This window comes from Microtus oregoni, unplaced genomic scaffold (assembly GCF_018167655.1).
Source record: "Microtus oregoni isolate MIOR12 unplaced genomic scaffold, Mior012 000055F_ref0000237, whole genome shotgun sequence".
NCBI lineage: Eukaryota > Metazoa > Chordata > Mammalia > Rodentia > Cricetidae > Microtus > Microtus oregoni.
Genome location: NW_024543831.1, coordinates 2,976,791 through 2,995,925, shown reverse-complemented (window position 1 = coordinate 2,995,925; position 19,135 = coordinate 2,976,791). Strand labels below are relative to the sequence as shown.

The 19,135-nt window shown below is 44.3% G+C and overlaps 1 protein-coding gene across 3 annotated transcripts in view; it reads right to left on the bottom strand.

Annotated features, from left to right (window-relative positions):
- The window catches only part of Sik3 (SIK family kinase 3), a 214,056-nt gene that overhangs the window by 33,333 nt on the left and 161,588 nt on the right, over positions 1-19,135 (bottom strand). For all 3 annotated transcript variants that reach the window (XM_041638696.1, XM_041638695.1, XM_041638697.1), the window contains exons 5-6: positions 15,468-15,592; positions 14,857-14,980 (exon numbers count right to left, since the gene is read on the bottom strand). In XM_041638696.1, the coding sequence (XP_041494630.1) occupies positions 14,857-14,980; positions 15,468-15,592 (249 nt within the window). The remainder of the gene's footprint in view (positions 1-14,856; positions 14,981-15,467; positions 15,593-19,135) is intronic.

Here is a 19,135-nt window from a genome sequence, read left to right as displayed (position 1 = left end):
AGTGTCTCTGCTGACTTCCTGTTGCCTGTTGCTACGCCTGCCTGCACACCACCATGCTCCTACTATGATGATAAAGACTGAGCCTCTGTAACTGAGCCACCCCAATGAGATGTTTTCCTTTATAAGAGTTCCTCTGGTCATGGTGGCTCTTCAAAGCAATGAAAACCCTAAGACAGAAGGCAATTTGAAATTTCAATTCTCTTCCACCTTTAAAGAAGGGGAGGGTAGTCCAGGAAACAAACTTGAATTACCAGGCTTGTGTGGCAAGGGCCTAAATCTTTACCCAATGAACCACCTAGAGAATTCTTAAAGTAGACACTACTTTTTAAAATACATTATTAGTTGCCGGACGGTGGTGATACACACTTTTAATCCCAGCACTAAATACGCAGAGTCAGATGATCTGATTTCAAGGCTAGCCTGGTCTAAAGACTGAGTTCCAGGATAGCCTGGGCTATAAAGAGAAACTCGGTCTCAAAAAAACCAACCAACCAAACAAACAAACAAAAACCATTGTTAGTTTTGAGGTAGAAGCCGACATATCTTTAGAAAAACAAATCAAAATGTTTCTCTTATCCAGCAGATGACATGCTATGTGTGATCTACAAAGTCTGCTTTACCAGTCAGTCACAAGCAGGCTCTAAACAAAGCAGCTGAAATCAGTGGTTGGAAATCTATGAGTTAGATGAAGAACATGAGGTGGGGAACGACAAGCAGGTGAGGGAGATGTTGAAAACAAGGACACAAAAAGGAGTGGGGGTTCAACCTGCTAATGATTTTAGTATTTAGGGTTACAGCTGCTACCGAAGACTGAACTCTGGTGATTGCAGGACATGGAGACCATGGCAGAGGGCTATGGCAAAAGGTGTTGCCAATCATGCATGTCGTCAGACTAAGAGAGTAGAGTTGTTGGGACCTCTGGGCTGACCCAGAGAAAGAAAACCAGGCGTCCTTAAACCTCTCATGTGGTGCCAAAGTATGGGGCCTGGCGAAGCACTGCTCTCCAGTCTGCTGCGGAGGGACAGTCTCACAGATCCTGACAAGTACAGCTTTGCTGAGCTGGGTGCCAGAGGGCACTGTAAGAGCACAACAAACAATTACCAGGAGAGCCATGCTTCCTTCAAGTGTGTGGAAAGTGTCTTTCCAGGCAACAAAACATATGCTCAAAGTGGACTCCCAAGCATTCAGCTCTGAAGTCTGTATTTTCGATAATTTTAGCAGGTTTCTTAATGTTTACTTCTTAGTGATGGATTGCTTTTATGGCAATTCAAACTTCAGAGAGCTCTATTTTTCTAAATCTCAAAATCCAAAATAGGAAAAAAAATTAATTGATAGTCAAATCTCTAAAATACCCATTTCTATAGACAATGAACAACTTTTAGAACTTGAAACAGTTAAACTGAATTTCAGGGACCAGATAGGCACACTGTGACTCGTGTTGTCTGTCCCTTCGTCTGGGCCAGGGATCAGAACTGGAAGAGCTGAGCAGAGGGCTGTTAGTGACCTCAGCATGGAGCCACATGGCCACAGGACTCTATGGTACTTTATATGTTCCGGACTTACAGATATTTGTGACTCAGAACGCCTCATTAATGCTGACTGCCTTTTCAGAACAGAAAACCACAGATAAAACATTCTCATATTCTCTCACAATCCCCACCCCCATTTTCTCTATCTCTTCCCTACCCCCTTGTCCTGTCTTTGATTTCTCACAATGAAACTCAGGATGGCACTGAACTTGCTGGCTTCCTGCCTCTGCCCTCCAGATGGTAAAGTTACAAACATGCACCACAATACCTGGTTTTGCAGTTTTTTTGTCTATGAAAAGAAAATAAAGTCTGTCATGATCTCTTTAAAAATAACCAAAAAGCTAAATCAATTTAAAAAGTAGTTCTGGGTTTTGGTTTTTTACCAAGACACCTTTTGGTAAGAAGCTGGCTGGAGCTAGAAATCCCCACTTGGCTGTGGACTGAGCCCAAGACCTGACTTTTGCTACTCTGCCGAGGAAACTCTATCACGCCAACTGCCAGCAGCAGGGAAATCTATTTGACACGGTCCCTCTTTTAAAATCTAAGCAAAGAAGGAAAACAGCCTTCAAACAAGACGTTTTATATTCAGTGTGCCAGGCACAGATCAGAGAGAGCAGAGGGTGAGAGATGAAGCCTTACCCAAGGCAGGAGTCACAAGGTTGCAATGGGTACCTAATACTAGCTGGGCATGGTGGCACACACCTTTAATTCAGCACTCGGAAGGCAGAGGCAGGAGGACCTCTGTGAGTTCGAGACCTGCCTGGTCTACAGAGGGAGTTCCAGGACAGCCAGGACTACACAAAGAAACCTTGTCTCGAAACAAACAAACAAAAATAAGTGCCCGATACCCAAAAGCCTGAGGGTGTGAATTTAATCCCCCAGAGCCCACAGCTGAAGGACAGAACCAATTCCCAAAAGTGGTCCTTTGAATGAACACACACACACACACACACACACACACACACACAATGTCAAAAACTTTGAATACTTTTACTTTATTACTAACCACTATTACTGCTTTTTAAAATTTACTATTTTCGATCTGTGCATTTGTCTGTGCACCATATGCATGCAGTGTCCCCACCATCTCCCAAACCTGGGAGTACAGACAGGCCACCATACCAAGTTTATAGTTTAAACTTATATTTACTATTGCCCAAATAGAAATGTACACACATTTCTAAAACCAAAGAGCAAGGACTGGTTATTTAAAGTAGTATTTGTAATCCCAGACTTTCTGTAGTGACCTAAGCTAGCAATGAATGTACTAAAATTTGATTCATTAAAAAAAGAGATGGCGGGGCTGGAGAGATGGCTCAGAGGTTAAGAGCATTGCCTGCTCTTCCAAAGGTCTTGAGTTCAATTCCCAGCAATCACATGGTGGCTCACAACCATCTGTAATGGTGTCTGGTGCCCTCTTCTGGCCTTCAGGCATACACACAGACAGAATATTGTATACATAATAAATAAATAAATATTTTTTAAAAATAAAAATAAAAAAAGAGATGGCTTAGCAGTTGAGAGCACTAGCTGCTCATGCAAAAAATCTAAGTTTTGTTTCCAGCACCCACATGGCAGCTCACAACCACCCATAACTCCAGTTCCAGGGAATATGATGCCCTCTTCTGGCCTCCAAGGGCTCCAGATATGCATGTAGTGCTTACACATACAGGCAGGAAAAAAAAAAAACCCAAACAACAACAAAAACATACAAAAAATTAAAAAAACTTTAAAAATTCTAAAGGGATATTATAATATTAAGACAATATGTAGAATTCTTTTCTTCCCTTTCATTTTTTTGAAAAGTCAAAGATTACCTTCATTTTCCTAAGTCAATAAGCATTTATTAATACCCAACTGTACACAGCAGCAGCATTTAGGCTGCATGGGAAAGTTACTGCATTAAACATAAATCCTCATCATTGGTTTCTGTAAGTGTGAGCACAATATTCTACAGAAAGAGAGTTCATAAAATTGTGACGTCACTTTAGTGACTGAACACAGAAGCTGTAGGGAAACAGCCAAGATGGAACTGAAGGTGGCGGCCGTCTGCCAGCCTGAGGAGACAGCAAGGAGGGTCTTGACCAATATATCTCAATGAATTAGGTAAATAACACCTATTTCTTCAATCCCCCCACTTTTCTTTCTCCTCCTTGTCTCATTTCTTGTGCGGGTACGGTGGGGTCAATAATGCAGGTGGAGAGCCCAGGCCTCACCCATCGCTAGGCAAGCGCTTTGCCACTGAACGCCCCCCCCTCCCCCCCCCCCACACTCCTGTCATTTACCGCCTGCTCCAGCAGTTTGTTCAGGAAGGTGGGCTGCTGACAGAATTAAGATTCAGAAATTAGGAGATCCTGGCTAATGGCTAGAAATGACCCAACTTAGTTGTAACGCCAACTCTGAGAAGACCCTGCTGGTCACACTGCTTGCAAGAGGTTGCCCATGCTCTAGCTTACATGTGGAAGGGGACACTGCTCTTACTACTCCAGTGGGCAGAATCCCGGCTCAGTTTTACCCTAGAGCCTAATACCCAGTACCTGCTACTAATTAAGTAGTTAAAGCTCTCTCTCTTTCTCTCTCTCCAACCCCCCCGCCCCCCCCCCCCGTTAAATAATAGGACAACTGGTTTGTGGTGGTAGTTTCCGTGTTCCCACGACCTACCTGGGTCTTGCAGAATAAACTCAAACTGTAAGGCCTGGTGGCAAGTGTATTTACTGCAGAACCACATCATGGCCTCCTCTTTTTTTTAAAATATATTTATTTATTATGTATACAATATTCTGTGTGTGGGGGGGGCACATGGGGAATAGTTTCAATGAAGACAACTTGTATTTAACAAGGGTACATACAAACAAAAATTTCGAGAAGGTGGTTAGAAATACCTCACTCACAAACTAAAAGCAAAGACTCTCCCATCATTAACTCTCTGTCTTTCAGGAAGGACATCTACCAAGCAGATCCACCTAGGATAAGGGGACAGGTAATTATTCTGTTCTGATGTCTTAGACTATTGTCTATAAATTGTTTGTTTTCCATCTCTGTGCCTTTGTAAGTTTGAAAATTGACAAATTTGTGTTTGATCAAATTTGATTTATTCTGTGGTGCTTATATAGTTGTGATTTCCCAAGCATAAGAGGCCAGGGCTGCTTTGAGCATCAAAATACTTGAGATACAGGTGGGAACAAACATTGGGAGCCATCAAATAAATGATCTCTTCTGCTTTCAGAGGGAAAACCCAACAAGCCCAGAGTGAACAAAGAAAAACATAACTGCCCTGTGACCTTCTGCCATGATGTCTGAGGCCCTCATCTGAACATTGTTAGTTGTTCATCTCTGGCATATTACTTTTAAAATTCAGTGATAATAAAAATGGATTTTATCATATGGCAACAACCCATGTAATGGAACCTGTCTAAGAAGAAACATATGGTATTGTGTATGGAGATAAATTCTGCTAACATCTGGGACAAGTGAATTATGACAGTGAAATCCTTGATTGAAGCTACCAGTCATACCAAAAGAGCTTCTAACCTATTGTCTCACCCCAGAATAACTGAAGCTGCCTGTCACATAGGAGTAAGACCCCTGGCCCTGGGTCCCTGGGTCCCTGGGTCCCTGGGATTTTTGCTGTTTGTTGGTGGCGTGCTGTAGAGAGATTTCCTGATTCGGCATCAGCAGGCAGAAAAAAAAAAAAACGCTGCGTCATTTTAAAGCACAGCTTCTTGGGGCTGTGCTGCCAGCGTGAACTCTGGATTTAAAGCATTTCAATGGATTTTATGGGACTGGATGTTTGCCTTTCCCTTCTGTTGTCAGTAGAGGGCACCAGATCTCATTACAGATGGTTGTGAGCCACCATGTGGTTGCTGGGAATTGAACTCATGACCTTTGGAAGAGCAGGCAATGCTCTTAACCACTGAGCCATCTCTCCAGCCCCTCATGTGCTCCTCTTAATGCTTTCTTTGACATCCACTGCAGGGCTCTCATGATACTCTGACTAACCTGCCAGGTATGTATTTACTGACAACTAAATAGAACTGAGAATGGTTGGTGCCCTCTGAAGTTAGACTGCTAGAGTTCACGGCTTAGGTCTGGCACTTACTAAGTGAGGACATCCCTTAATTTTGCTAAACCTTTTCTTTCTTTGTTTTTCTATATAAGTCTTCTGTAATCCAGAAAACAGTTCAATTGAGAGGGAAATAAGCAGAGCACTATCAGCACTTTGTCCCTGGTTTTCTAGACTCATGGGAATGGTACGAGGGCTACTTCACTATGAAAAGCAGGTCTAGTTCTGTTCTGTTTTTGAAACGGTTCTCATACATCACAGGTTGGCTCTGAACCGAACATATAGCTGAGGGTGACTTGTGATTCTCCTGCCTCTGTCTTCCAAGTGCTGCGATTCCAGGTGTGTGGCACCACACCCAGCTCTCTGGCATGGAGATGTATTCCCTGTGTGAATGGAAACCAAAGCACTGTGGGTTTTTCTCCCTAGATAGAGAGGCACCCTTCTGTACAGCTCATTGAGCAAGAGACGTCCATGCCCAGCCCCAGTCCTCTCCACAAAGTGCTTTTCACCCAGAGAGACACTGTGTGGTTCTTGATGAGTGAGCTGATGAGCAGAGTTCCTTTCCCTAAGTGGAAGCTTTCTGAATAGCTGCAGGCCATATTCTCCATCAGAAGCATTATGTAAGTGGGGTCTTGCATTCCCAGTGATAAAATGCTTATGCAATATTACAGCTAATTAAGTACCAATGAAGCCTAATCAATAAGGACTCAAAAATATTGCCCACAAGAGATCTCAATGCACTCAGCATCAGTACAGTTTCTTCACAGTAAATTAATTTTCCTTCTGTTAAGTAAATGATCTGACTACGTTTGCTCATAGGTGGTATTTAATAGAAGGCAAAGCAGATGGCCATGGTTTTAAAATGTAGTATTAGGGAGAGAATCTAGCAATCAAATGCTTAAGTCGTTGGCTTCCATCAGTGGGCGGAGTCAGATGAAGCATATACAGCCAAAGCAGGCCTCGTTTTACCTAAGTTCAGGAAACCGAGTCCCCCTCTAACCAGTACGTGGCTAAGGCTAGATGTTACCCGGTTGATGAACTCTGTGCTAATCCAAGAAGCTTCACCCAAAAAAACAGTGGCCTGCACCAAACATGACGTAACAAAGACTCAGAGCCAGCTTTGTGGTTCAACAAAACAGGTTTCTTTGTTTTCCCCCTGTGAGATGGTCTCGTTATGGATCCCAGTCTGGCCTCCAAGTTACTATTTAGCCCATGTTGGCTTCAAACTCACTTGTGTTCCTCCTGCTTCAACCTCCTGAGTGCTGGGATGACAGGCCTGGGCCAGCTGGCTCAAAACACCTTTTTCAAACTAAGCCGAAGAAGTCACTTGATCTGGTCATCTCCACAATAACAAAGGAATAGAAAACCAATTGGCTTACTGAATGACTCTGACCTTTAATGGGCTACATATCAGTTAGATAATACAAGCGAGTCTAAGGAAGATTCTTATAGGTAAGTATTAAGACCATCTTTCTTTCTTAACTTTTCCTTTTATGGGGAGTGGGACACTGAAACAGGGTTTCTATTTTGTAGCTCTGGCTGTCTTAGAATTTGTTATGTAGAGCGGGCTGGCCTCAAACTCACAGAGATCTACGTGCCTCTGCCTTTTAAGTGCTTGCTTAAAGGTGTGTGCTACCACGTGGGGCATTGTGATTTCTTCCATGTTTCTTTCAAAACATTCACCGAAAATGTATGTATGTCCTGCCAAGAGGTGTTAGGTTGTGGCTCTATAAAATGCAGTCCAGCTTGCTGTCCTAAGAGCTTAGGGAGGTGTGTCCATAATATACTAGGTGGTAGAAAATCACTCCATCTTGAACAAATGCCACTTAACAGGATATGATCGCTGATCTCAGGACACCCAGGGAAGAACACTTGTGTCTAATCAGCTTTGACCATTGTGTGAAGACAACTTCATCCCGAAGTTACTGGCAGAAAGGAAACTTCAAGTTCTTGAACTAACAGTGTCCATCTGCAGAGCCTGGTCTCCCACACAGCTGGAGATACTCTGGAATCCAACTCAGCCAGAAAAGGGCAGTGGAGAGGGTCTTTTCAGCATCTCACATGCTAATGCAGAAAACCATCCCAGCTCTGCTGGAGTTTCTAGATCCGTTCCACAGACAGCAGTAAGCTCAGCTCAAGTTGGTGACAGCCAGAGTAGGAACTTTCCTCAACCACACTGTCCTCTAGGGAACAGCGACAAAAACAGAGAGTGACTGCAGACCCCACAGCTCTGACCTCCACAAAAAGAGCCAGTGCAGGCAGGGTCTAGTGAGTCACAACGATGACCAGAGACAGAAAGAGAACTCAGGGCCAGACTCTCAGCTTCCTTCCACTGAACCTAAACTCCATACTTGAAGAGGTATGCTCAGAAGTGCTCAGGAGACAAGAACATCTAGGATTTCATTTTCTTCTGAGCCTCATCATATGGGCAGCACCAGCCTCTGATGGGTTTTGGGATTCAGGCCTATGGTACGGGACAGAGTCAGGCGCATGCATATTGCCAATAACAAGAATGATCACACAGTAAGACAGCAATTGTCAACTCATATCCTACACTGGTTCATTTCTCATTTTCTGTACTTAATCTTACAGAGCCTTTCATTCTACTCAGGGAATTTCCTCTCCGAGATTAAAGAGTGTCAATATTTAGGACAACCACATTGCTGTCTCCAGAGTCTTCCAGCTTTCCCGATAACTTACTAAGAGTGTAGTTTCAGCAGTTACTTGCCAGGAGTTATTCTCAGCAAGTAGTTTTGGGGAGGTCTGATTGAGCAAGAACATTTGTGAGGGTGTGAGAGGCTGGGGTGGAGGACAGAGGAGCTCCAAACCCCTCACAGGAGATATTCTGGACACTGGAAGTAGAGGAAGTAGCTTATGGATCTGCACTTTTCTGCAATAGTGAGGTTAAGAAGAACAATACAGATCTGGGGGGGGGGCAACGCGATGATGATCTGTGTGGCTTTAACAAGGCAACTCATTTCTCTAAACTTCACCAGCGAGCAATGGAATAATACAGGGTAACAGTTCCAGAGTCTAGCTGCAGAGGGGAAAGCAGAGGGGATATAAGGAAATACTTTCTAAACTCCTAAAGCCTTGCAGGAATGTGCTTTCTTGTGTCTTTGCCAGTGGAGTAGCGACTGAGACAGGATCTCTCGTGGCCTAGGAGGGCCTCCAACTCACTAAGCAGCTAAAGATGACCTTCAACTGCTGAGCATCCTGCTTCCACTTCCCAAGTGCTGGTATTATAGGCAAGTACAATGTAATCTCTTGTTATTGTTTGAGTAAGAGTATTCCCTCTGGAAGGGCTTTTGTAGCTGAATTTTAACAAACCTGTGCAATAACTCCCTCCCTTAAAGCATATTTGTGTGTGTCTACCAGAGCTCACACTATCCCAAGGCCTGGGAATACAGCAGTGAACAAAGTCTAAATGCTTACTCTGTCAGCTGACAGTGAGGTGGGAGGTGAGAGGAAGACAACAGCTTGTGGAGCTGTGATTAGTGTGAGACAAACCGGATTGAGAACGCCAGGGGGGTGGGGGTCAGGGGAAGGCTCGGAGGGCCTGCCTGAGGGAAGGGGAGCACGCTTGCTGAGTCAGAGAAGGACAAGGACCTTCTTATGACTAAAGCCTAGGACCTGAGGTCAGAACAGCAGAAGGGGTTGGGTGGGTGAGTGCTTCGTGGGGAGTTCCAAATGTGCGAACTTCTGCTTTTTCTTTTTCTGTTCTTTTTTGAGACAAGAGCTCACTCATTATGTAGACCAGGCTGGCCTGGAACTAACAGAGATCCACCTGCCTCTGAGGGCTGGGGTGAAAGGTGTGAGCCACCACACCTGGGCTGACTTTAACCTTAAAATAAATGAAAGCCCTTGGACCATAGGAGGGCTTTAGAAAGGTGTTTGTTTGGTCAGCATATATCTTAAGTTCCGAGTCTGGTGTGGAAGGCAAATAATGAAAAGAACTACTTTCAGTGTAGTTTGGCAAATGTCATGATAAGACTAAGTTCAGAAAGATGAAAAATAAAGAAAAAAAATATCTAGAGTCTTCTCTTTAGTATGTATGTGTAGATCAGAGAACAATCTTGGGTATCACCCTCAGAAATAGCACCCATCTTTGTTGAGACAGGGTCTCCCACTGGTTTAGAGCTCAAGTGGGCTAAACTGGCTGGACAGAAAGCCCAAAGGATGCTCCCGCCTCCACCTCCCAATTGTTGAATGACAAGCATGTGCTACTGCACCTAATACTCAAGTGGGTTCTGAGGACTGAACTCGGGTCTTCGTGCTTGTGAGGTAAGCACTTCACTAACAGCTATCTCCCAGGCTCTGTATTCTTTGTAATTTACCAAACTTCTCACTAGATTCTACATTATAAGAGTGAGAGGAAAGGAGTCTGGAAAGAAGGAAGTATTGAGGACAGAGGGATTTGTTCCAGAAAAGATGATGCCAAGGAATCAGAAAATGGATAACAGGTTGTAGCTGGGAGTTGGGGTTTAGCAAAGGAAGGGGCATCTAAGGGAAAGAATAAAATATATTGGGGTGTGATGCCCATAGATAAAGTAGGCTTTGCCCTTTAAAAATGCTGTCAGGGTGCCTGGCGATACTGGCTAATTGGGTGAAGCCCTAAGTCTGACCACCAGCACTGGAGCAGGGACCTCTAGGGGTGGGGCTGGCGACAAGCCTGTAACTCCAGCGCTCAAGAGACAGAGGTAGAGGGATCTTGAGCTTAAAATCAGCCTGGGCTATAGAGTGAGACTCTGTCTCAAAATAGTATATTTTGATATTTTTACATGTGTATATGTGTGTTCTAGGTTATAGTATAAAGCATATTTATATTATGGTTCTAGTAAAAATGCTTGACATTCAGTGCTTTAAACATATTAGAAGTAAACTTTAAGGCAATGGTAAACCATTGAAACATTTTAAACTACAAAATGATATGATCAGATTTGTGTTTGTGCGCACATAGGAAGCATGTGTGTATGGTGTAGCTTGTTATTATTTGTGTCTGCAAAGGTTCCTCATGTGACAACATGGAGAATAATAGACATGGCTGAAACGAAGATTTCACAGATTTGACCACTGTCTAATTTAGGCAGGAAAAGAAAGATGGCAGCAAGTTCTACACAAGTGGCTACAGGAATGGGGGATTGACTATACAGCCTTGGATACCCAATTGGCTATGGCGGTGGTAAGAGGACAATTAAGACTTGTTTCTGCCATGCTGCAGAAGGGGACAGAATTCACTAGGACAGCGGACACCACACAGAGCAAATTTGAGAATAGGGAATGAAGCTCATTTTGGAAACTGTTTCAATGATGTAAAAAGAGAAGACACTGGACTACAAAAGATTGAAGGCCAGAAGCAGAGTGCCTGCCTAACATAAGGCCCTGGGTTCAATTCTCAGCCCACAAATGGCTGAATATGTAGCCCTAGACCTCAGGAGAGAACGTGGAGCCAGACAGTTAATTGGGGCTGCTTTTACCAGTGATCAGTGAAGCCATGGCAGGAAATAAGATGGCTCAGAAGATTATGTGAACAAGCGGAGATACAAAGGATGAACCGAGAACGAGAAATCTGGCAGAAACGACCAAGACAGCACACTCAGGGGACAGAGAGCACGGTCTCAGAAGTGGCAAGAAAAAAGTATTCTGAATAGTGAAAACCCTAGCATAAAAAAATGAGCAATCCCAGATCTTTGGGAGACTGAGGCAGAAGGACTGCTTAAGCTCTTCAAAGGCAGCCTGGGAAACACTGTGAGACTTTGCTGGGGAGAGAAAAAAATGAAGACTTGATGCGACACCTTAAGGAAGATGTAGAGATAGCAAATAAGCAAATGAAAAGATGCTGATAATCACAGACCCCAGAGCCACAAATTAAAACAAGAAACACCGTGCATCTGTGAGAGGAGACATGCCCAACACTGAACAGGCAAAAGCTGGCAAGGCATGCAGCAGTAAGAACTCTCATTCCCAACACACCAAAGCTCTCTGGAAGGCAGTTTGGTGGCCTATTACAGATCTAAACAGGCCCTTACCATATGGCCTCATAGTCATGCTCCGTGATATTTACTCAAGTGAACTGAAAATGTGCATCATACAAAAACTGCACAAGGACATCTCAGCAACCTTAGTTATAACTGTCAAGACATGCACCAGTGGGCAAAAGGATAGACTGTGGTATAGCCAAACAAGAGAGTATTATTTGGCACTAAAGGGAGATTATACAATAGATACAACAGACCTTATTTGCCTGTATATGTTCCTAATGGAAAGGTCAATGCAAAAAGCCACTCAGTGTTTCCAATCATATCATATTCTGGAAAAGTAAAAAGGTATGGAGGCAATGTTTCCAGTTGGGAGAGAGAGGAAGGAGGAACAGGAGAAGCATACAGGACCATCTGGGTGGTGGGGCTGCTCTGTATGACATGATCTTGGTGGATAAATGTCTTTATGTACTTGTCACAACCCAGGGACTCACAACTCCCACAGGGAACCCTAATATAAACTACAGGCTCTGAGTGACAGGGATTTTTTTGTATGTCAAGGGTAACAAGCATACCAATCTTTTTTTGTGTGTGTGTGTGTGTCCACGCGCGCGCGGCAGAGTGGGACAGATACTTGTAGTAGGGAGGCTGTAGGGAAGTGAGACAGAGGGCATATGGGCATCTCCTATCCCTTCAGTTCAATTCCACTGTGAACATAAAACTATTCTTTTTTTTTTTTTTTTAGTAGGGAATGGTAAAATGCTAAATACTATTGGGCAGTCACCAAGACAATAAGGAACTGTAGCTACGCCTAGAGCTGCCCACTGCACATTTCTCTGCTTGTATCACTGTACAGTCAAACTAGAAAAACTCAAGGCTTGGTCCTTGTCTGTTCCTTCTGTTCCTCTCCTGTTATGACACACCATCTGAGTGCCTGCTCCTGCTGCTCCAAAACTTCCCCAGTGATCTCCACTCTTCTCAGTTCCACAGTCAGTGCTCTGAGGCTGCCTCAGCCTCCCACAGCATCCCATGGCATCCCACTCCCTCCTTCCTGGAACATCTTCACTTGTCTTCAAGACAAGCAGACTCTGGCTTTCCACATTAACCATTCTGCTGACCCCTGTTCACTTTAATCTCAAAAATTCTTGGCATCTCTTCCCTGTCCAGAGAAGAGAGCTAGCTCATCTGGTAGCATTAGACATATACATTGATGGTTCTCAAATAGACATTCTCGGTTAGTAATCATTCTAAAATCAACTGCTGGTGTCTTAAATTTGACATTTCTAAAACTATCTCTACAAAATTTTAACTATTTTCCCCCTATAGTTATCCTCATTCTTTCTGCTGCTCAGGTAAACACAAAGGAAAAAAAACCTTCGAGTTACCTGCAATTATTTTTTTATTTACATAAAATCCAATACCAAACATGATTGGAGACAGACTGCCTGGTTTTAAATACTAGTTCAGTCACTTATTAGCTGTGTTATTTAGAGACAACTGCTTACCCTCTCCTGGCCTTAACATCATTTGTAAAGTGGGGGTGACAAACTTACATAGCTCTTAATACTGAAGAAAGTTAGTATTTGTAAAATGCATTCAACATGCTTACCATGCAGGATGCAGCAGTGTTTCCCCAACCCCTCTATTCCTCAGTCAGGGAACAGATACTCGCAGCACGCATGTGTACTTCTTCTAAGTCTCCTACCACCCAGGTTCCTTTGCTACCAGTGCCTTCACTGAGCTTGTATTGCACTGCACAGCACTGCATCCTACTACACAGCACTGCACTATACTGTATTACACTACACAGCACTGCATTCTACACTACACTACACTGCACAGCAGAGCACAAAACAGTACTGTACTACACTACACAGCAGGGCATTACACTTCACAGCCAAAATACAATAAATACATAGTACTGCACTGCATTGCACAGCACTGCATTACACTACATAGCACTGCATTGCATTATGCTACACAGCACTTCATTACAGCACACAGCAAAGCATAACACATAGCACTGCACTACATTGCACAGCACAGCACTACAATCTCCTTCCAACAAGAGTGCAGTGCCTTTAAACGCTACTACATCATCTCTTCAATGTGTTTGAAATTTTTCATAGTAAAAATATAGAAGAAATCCCCATAGGGCAGACCTCTAATTTTTCCCCTTCCACCTGAGAGTAAAAGCAAAAAAAAGGCTTTACATCTGCTGATGAGGACCTAAAATGGGCTCCCTCGACTCTCTGACTTCTGTCTTCATCCTGACCTCTTTTGGGCATACCCTAAGTTGCTACCTCCCTGAAGCCTTCAGACTGTGATCTTGCATCTTCCCAACTGTATCTTTTGAATGATTATCCACCCACCCTCCTGAAGATTTCTACTTCATCTTCCGGGAGCATTTATCATTACCCGGTACACCACCTCCCAAGTCACCAATTCTGAGATGACTCAGTTAAAGCTAGCCCACATTCCACCTACTTCTTCTAAAGGTATGCAAGCTTTCCTTCAGAGGAAGTAGCTAGACAAAGGGCACCACTTTCTACAGTGGCTCAAATATGACCTCTTACGTGCACGGAAATGGTGAAGAAGAAGAAAAATCCCAAACCAAACAAACACCCCCACCCCCAACCAAAGCCAAACCCACACAGGTTCTGAGTTATAAAGCAACTATAAAAATGTAGGTTTCTGGAGTCTGTTTTCAGTGTTAAACTTTTCCAAAAGCTATTATCCTCTGCCCACTTACTTAAACAGATTTTAAAAAGCAATTTGAATCTGAAGGTAGACTACAGATAGAACTAGGAAATGAGACCACACCAAGACTAAGAAGCAAAGTCTGCTTTGTCCTGGGCATCCATGCCCAACAAAGGATCTCCTGTACTTCAGTGAGATGGTGTAGGGAGGGTAGTTCAAAGACGAATGTTGATCCCACTTCTGCTAAGTGATGGGATCACTGACTGATACACATCAATTAATCTAATCCGTATAGTCAGGGGCCACACAAAACTCTCAAGTCAACTTACAGACAGAGAAAATGAACACTCAGACAACTGGTACTAAACAGAGCTCGGATTCAAGCACAGGGAAGGCTCCCTGAATCAAAGCTAGTTGCTGATTTTGCTCCCATGGAGCCTTGCCTCTCACAGGAACTAGGGCAAACTATAGCTTAGAAAGCAGTCAAATGGCCATTTACCCACTATTACCACACTTCTGACATTACTTAACATTCCTGACTCTTCCATGAACCCAGTTATAAGCTTTGTGCTGGCAACTCCCTTACCTGTGGACATAAAAAATGGGATGCGAAACTTTCCACTCAGCACCCGGGCCCGCAGATTCTGCAGTGTGCTCCCATCAAATGGCAGGGCACCACACACAAGCACATAGAGGACAACTCCAAGACTCTGCATCCCAAACAGAGAGTACAGACAGTTAATTGCATCAGAGGAAGCAAAAGAGGCCATTAGAGTGTATGTGAAGATGATGGAACCAACTTTTCGTTCTTTCTTTATAATATAATATGGGCCATTATCAAGGTCAATAGTCTTCAGAGCAGTTAACAGTCTTCTTTGCTTCCAGACCTGAATTTTGGGTGAGATCCCCAACGTTTCTCAGAACCCAGCTTATCAGAAAGAATAATCCCTGTTCTTGGCACAGGCATCATTCGCTCAGGCCCTTACAGGGTTCTTCTGCAGAAGCAAAGCAAGCCGCTGACTTCCATGGCTCACGTGAGTCAAGTACTGGGGGAGAGGCTGTGCACGGACTGGGGGGGGGGGGGGTTGCAAGAACACGTGAAGGTGCTTTCTGCTCACACAAGGCACTGTGTGTCCTCTAGCAGGACAGCTGTCATCTAGAAAGGAGAACAGGGTGGCGAGACGGAACAGCACTTACCCAGATGTCCACTTTGGGCCCATCATACTCCTTCCCTTCAAAGAGCTCTGGTGCAGCGTAGGGCGGGCTGCCGCACCATGTCTTCAGCAGCTGCCCGGGCGTAAAGAGGTTGCTGAAGCCGAAGTCTAGAAAGGCAAATGGACAACATTCGAGTCAGCAACCCAGCAAACACTAGCGTCTGGTCAGAGGAGTACAGGCCATGTCACCGAGCTGAAAAGCAAATCTAGGAAGTAAGCAGCACATTACCTGAGCTCAATGGAACTAGGGGATGAGTCAGGTGCAGCGCCTGCCTCGCATGTGTGGGCCAGGGAAAGGAACGGACGGAGGTCAAATAGCGGAGGTGAAGGGAGGGGAGACCCATGCTGGGAAACTTTTCTAATTGTACTGGACATAGAACACAGGGCCTCACCGATGTCAGGGGTAGAGGAATGACTCTAGCCTGAACTACACCCCCTGAAGGAACTCTGGCTAGCTCAAGCATGGCGAGCATGGCTCTGCAGGTCTTGCCCTTCTCTCCCCTTCCCTCTGCCTGCTAAGAAAATGTTAGATTACATTCCTAAAGCTGCCACCAAGGTCTGCTCCCTTATTTGGCCACTTCTTCCTCCTAAGGTTGACTATCAAGGTCCAGCTATCAAAGTTTTGAAGTCCAACAATCGAAAGTCCCCTTGGGCTCACCTAATTAGTATGCCCAATTAAAATGAAATATATCATCCTAACGCAGGGTTTCCCCCTTGTACCTTTATAAACTGCCATTTTCCTAAGGGCCACGTGTGTCTCCTCTCTATCCAGAGGTCGTCCTTTGTCACTCCGGGACAAATATCTGCGGCCCCATTTCCCTTGTTCCCTTCCCCCTTCTCCCTCTGATTTCTGTCTTTGTCTCTTATTCCCTGCTCTCCATTCATCTGGGGTAAATATATCTCCTTTGTGCTGAGAATGCAGTCTTGAGGGGTCCTGAGCTAATGTACCTTTCCTTTCACCCCCAGCCTCACTGATACAAAAAGCTCTGACTCCCCCACACACCCTTTTTGAAGCAGGCTCTCAGCTTACAGCCTTTGCTTGCCTATAGTGGTCCATACAGACCAAGCTGGCCTTGAACTCGTGGACTCTTCCTGCCTCCCTCTCTGAGGTACTGGGATTACAGGTGTGAGGCGCCACACCCAGATGAAAGCACTGGTTGTTCACTCGGGCCTGCAGGTGTCCAGAGGGCCACTAAGAGCAGCTGAAAGCCTCATCTACCTCCATTTGGCATCTGTCCTACAGACTTTCTCTTCTAGAGGAAGACAGGTTGTCTGGAGACATATCATATAACAAGAGGCACATTTATGCTACAAAACACCAGTGACTGCTGAGATAATGGTCAACAGACCACAGTTTGAGCAAGACTGGTTAACTAGTCAGCTTCCTGTGAGGCACCCACTTCTGTCCCTTTTCTACATTGACTGGTAGTCCACAGCAGGAGCACCGGGACAAGGCTAAGGACACTGGTCTTCCTGATATGGTTATATTAGTTCAACTTCCTTTCCTGTTTTCACCATTATTTTTTCATTCTGGTTTTGGGCAGGCGCCACATCTGATTTGCTGGAGCCCACCAACTGGCCTAGTGCTTGAAACACATGGGCGCCTTCTCAACTGGACTCCGAGTTTGCATATGCCTTTTTACAAATATACTTATGGCCACTTAAAAACTAGACAATGTATTACTGAGGTGATGCATTCAAAATGAAGAAAATGCAACTTATTTATAAACTGAACAAAGAACATTTACATTTTAACAGCTCTGTTTTAACAGCCCACTTCCATTATTTTCTCCTATTCTCATTAGTCTAAGGAGTAGAAGGACATAAAAGGAGCCAGTCTTTGGGAACAATGCTAAAATACCAGGTAAAAATGGCAGGTTTTGACGGTGGTGGCACACACCTTCAATCTCAGCACTTAGGAGGCAGAGGCAGGTAGATCTCTTGAGTTTGAGGCCAGCCTGGTCTACAGAGCAAATTCCAGGACAGTCAGGGCTACACAGAGAAACCCTGTCTCAAAAAAGCAAATCAATGAATGAGTGGCTGGCTTGCTGGCTTTATCCAAAGATAAAGGCCATAGCATATAAATATTTTGATTTCTGGACAGCCTCTTTCCTCTCTCCCACACTCTTACCCTCCTGTTGGCAGGTATATCTCCTTTTGCCCTCTGTATTCCTTCTTTCTATCTGGCCAGAGAGGAGTTTGCCAGTGAGGACCTGTTGGCTTTGGCTGCCTCTCGGGGCTGACGTTCTAGGTCCCACAGCGTCTCCTCTCACTTGACTGGGACACTTCCCCTTCTGAGTCTTAAGTTTCTGTTCTGGATTCCCCAGTACCTGCTTGGAAAGAGACAGTTTTCTAATATCAAATCTGCTCTTCCAGTGACGCTGCCAGGGGCTCACTAATCGTGGACCCATCTATTACTAAAGACACTGGCATCATCTTTAGCTCCTCTCTCCTCTTCCCTCTTTGAGTTGGATAGCACTCATAACCTTTACCTTGTGTATCTTGAACCCCTCTCTCCCGTTTTGTTTCCAACTCTAGGATTTGATTTTAATTTATGTGTGTGAGATATGGGTATATGCACACATGTCTGTGTGGGTGCTCATGAAGGCCAGCAAAAGGGAAACAGATCCCTTGAAGCTGGAATTTTAGGCTTTTTGTGAGTTAACGTACATGCAGGGATTTGAGCTCTGGTCCTCATGAGCAGCAAGTGTTCTGGATTCTTAGCCATCTTTCCAGACCCCATTCCCACCTACCATCTTCCACATGCCCTTCTCAGTTCTGATAAGACTCACCATGCTTCCCTAGCTATGTCACTTAACTTCCTTCTGAGCTCAGTAACTGTCACACAAAATCAGCTCCTATTTCCTTCTTGCATAAAAAAAAAAAAAAAAACAGAAAATAAAATAAAAAAGGTGGCTCTCTTCTGCTTATAGAACAGTCTTTATTACAGCACTGTCATTAAGGTCCACCACAGCCAGCCCTACTTCCCTACATAGCTCTCCAACTTACCTCTGACTAGACTCTATTACCAAGGGCTCACATCCTGTGTTTACACGTATTTCTCTTTACTACTTCCTGTCTGTGCTAGACTGGCTCCTATCTTTCCCACCTTTAAAATGCATTCATTTCCAAGGCCAAATACCGCTTCCTGTATGAAGCTGTAACTGATCTCCAGCAGAAAATATCATGACAATGGCTTCCTCTGGGTTGTCATGGCCTTTTGTTTATTCCCCTACATTCCAGTCACTACTCCGCCTTATTCTGTGCTTTGTATATTATTGTGTTCAAGCCCTCTGCTGATTACTGACAGAAAGGGATGGTTTTATTTGTTCTTGTCTCCGCACAGTGTTTTTAATGCACAGCAGAAACCCGAGAAAGGTTCACAGAAGTAAATTCAGTAAATCACTGACAGCCCTCTCCTGACATGGTTGCTGGTGCCTTCTCACACTGATGATTCAATAGGCTTCGTACCAGAACCTCTACCTCCTGTCCACCTCACCCAAGGCACTGAAGATAACTAACTCATCACAAGGGGCTTGGGGCCCAGGGCCTGATTCAACTCATTACAGCTGGAAAAACAAAACATCATTAGAAATAAATACCTCTTTGCGAAATCTCTTACATCCCCTAACTTTCCTGTACTCCCATGAC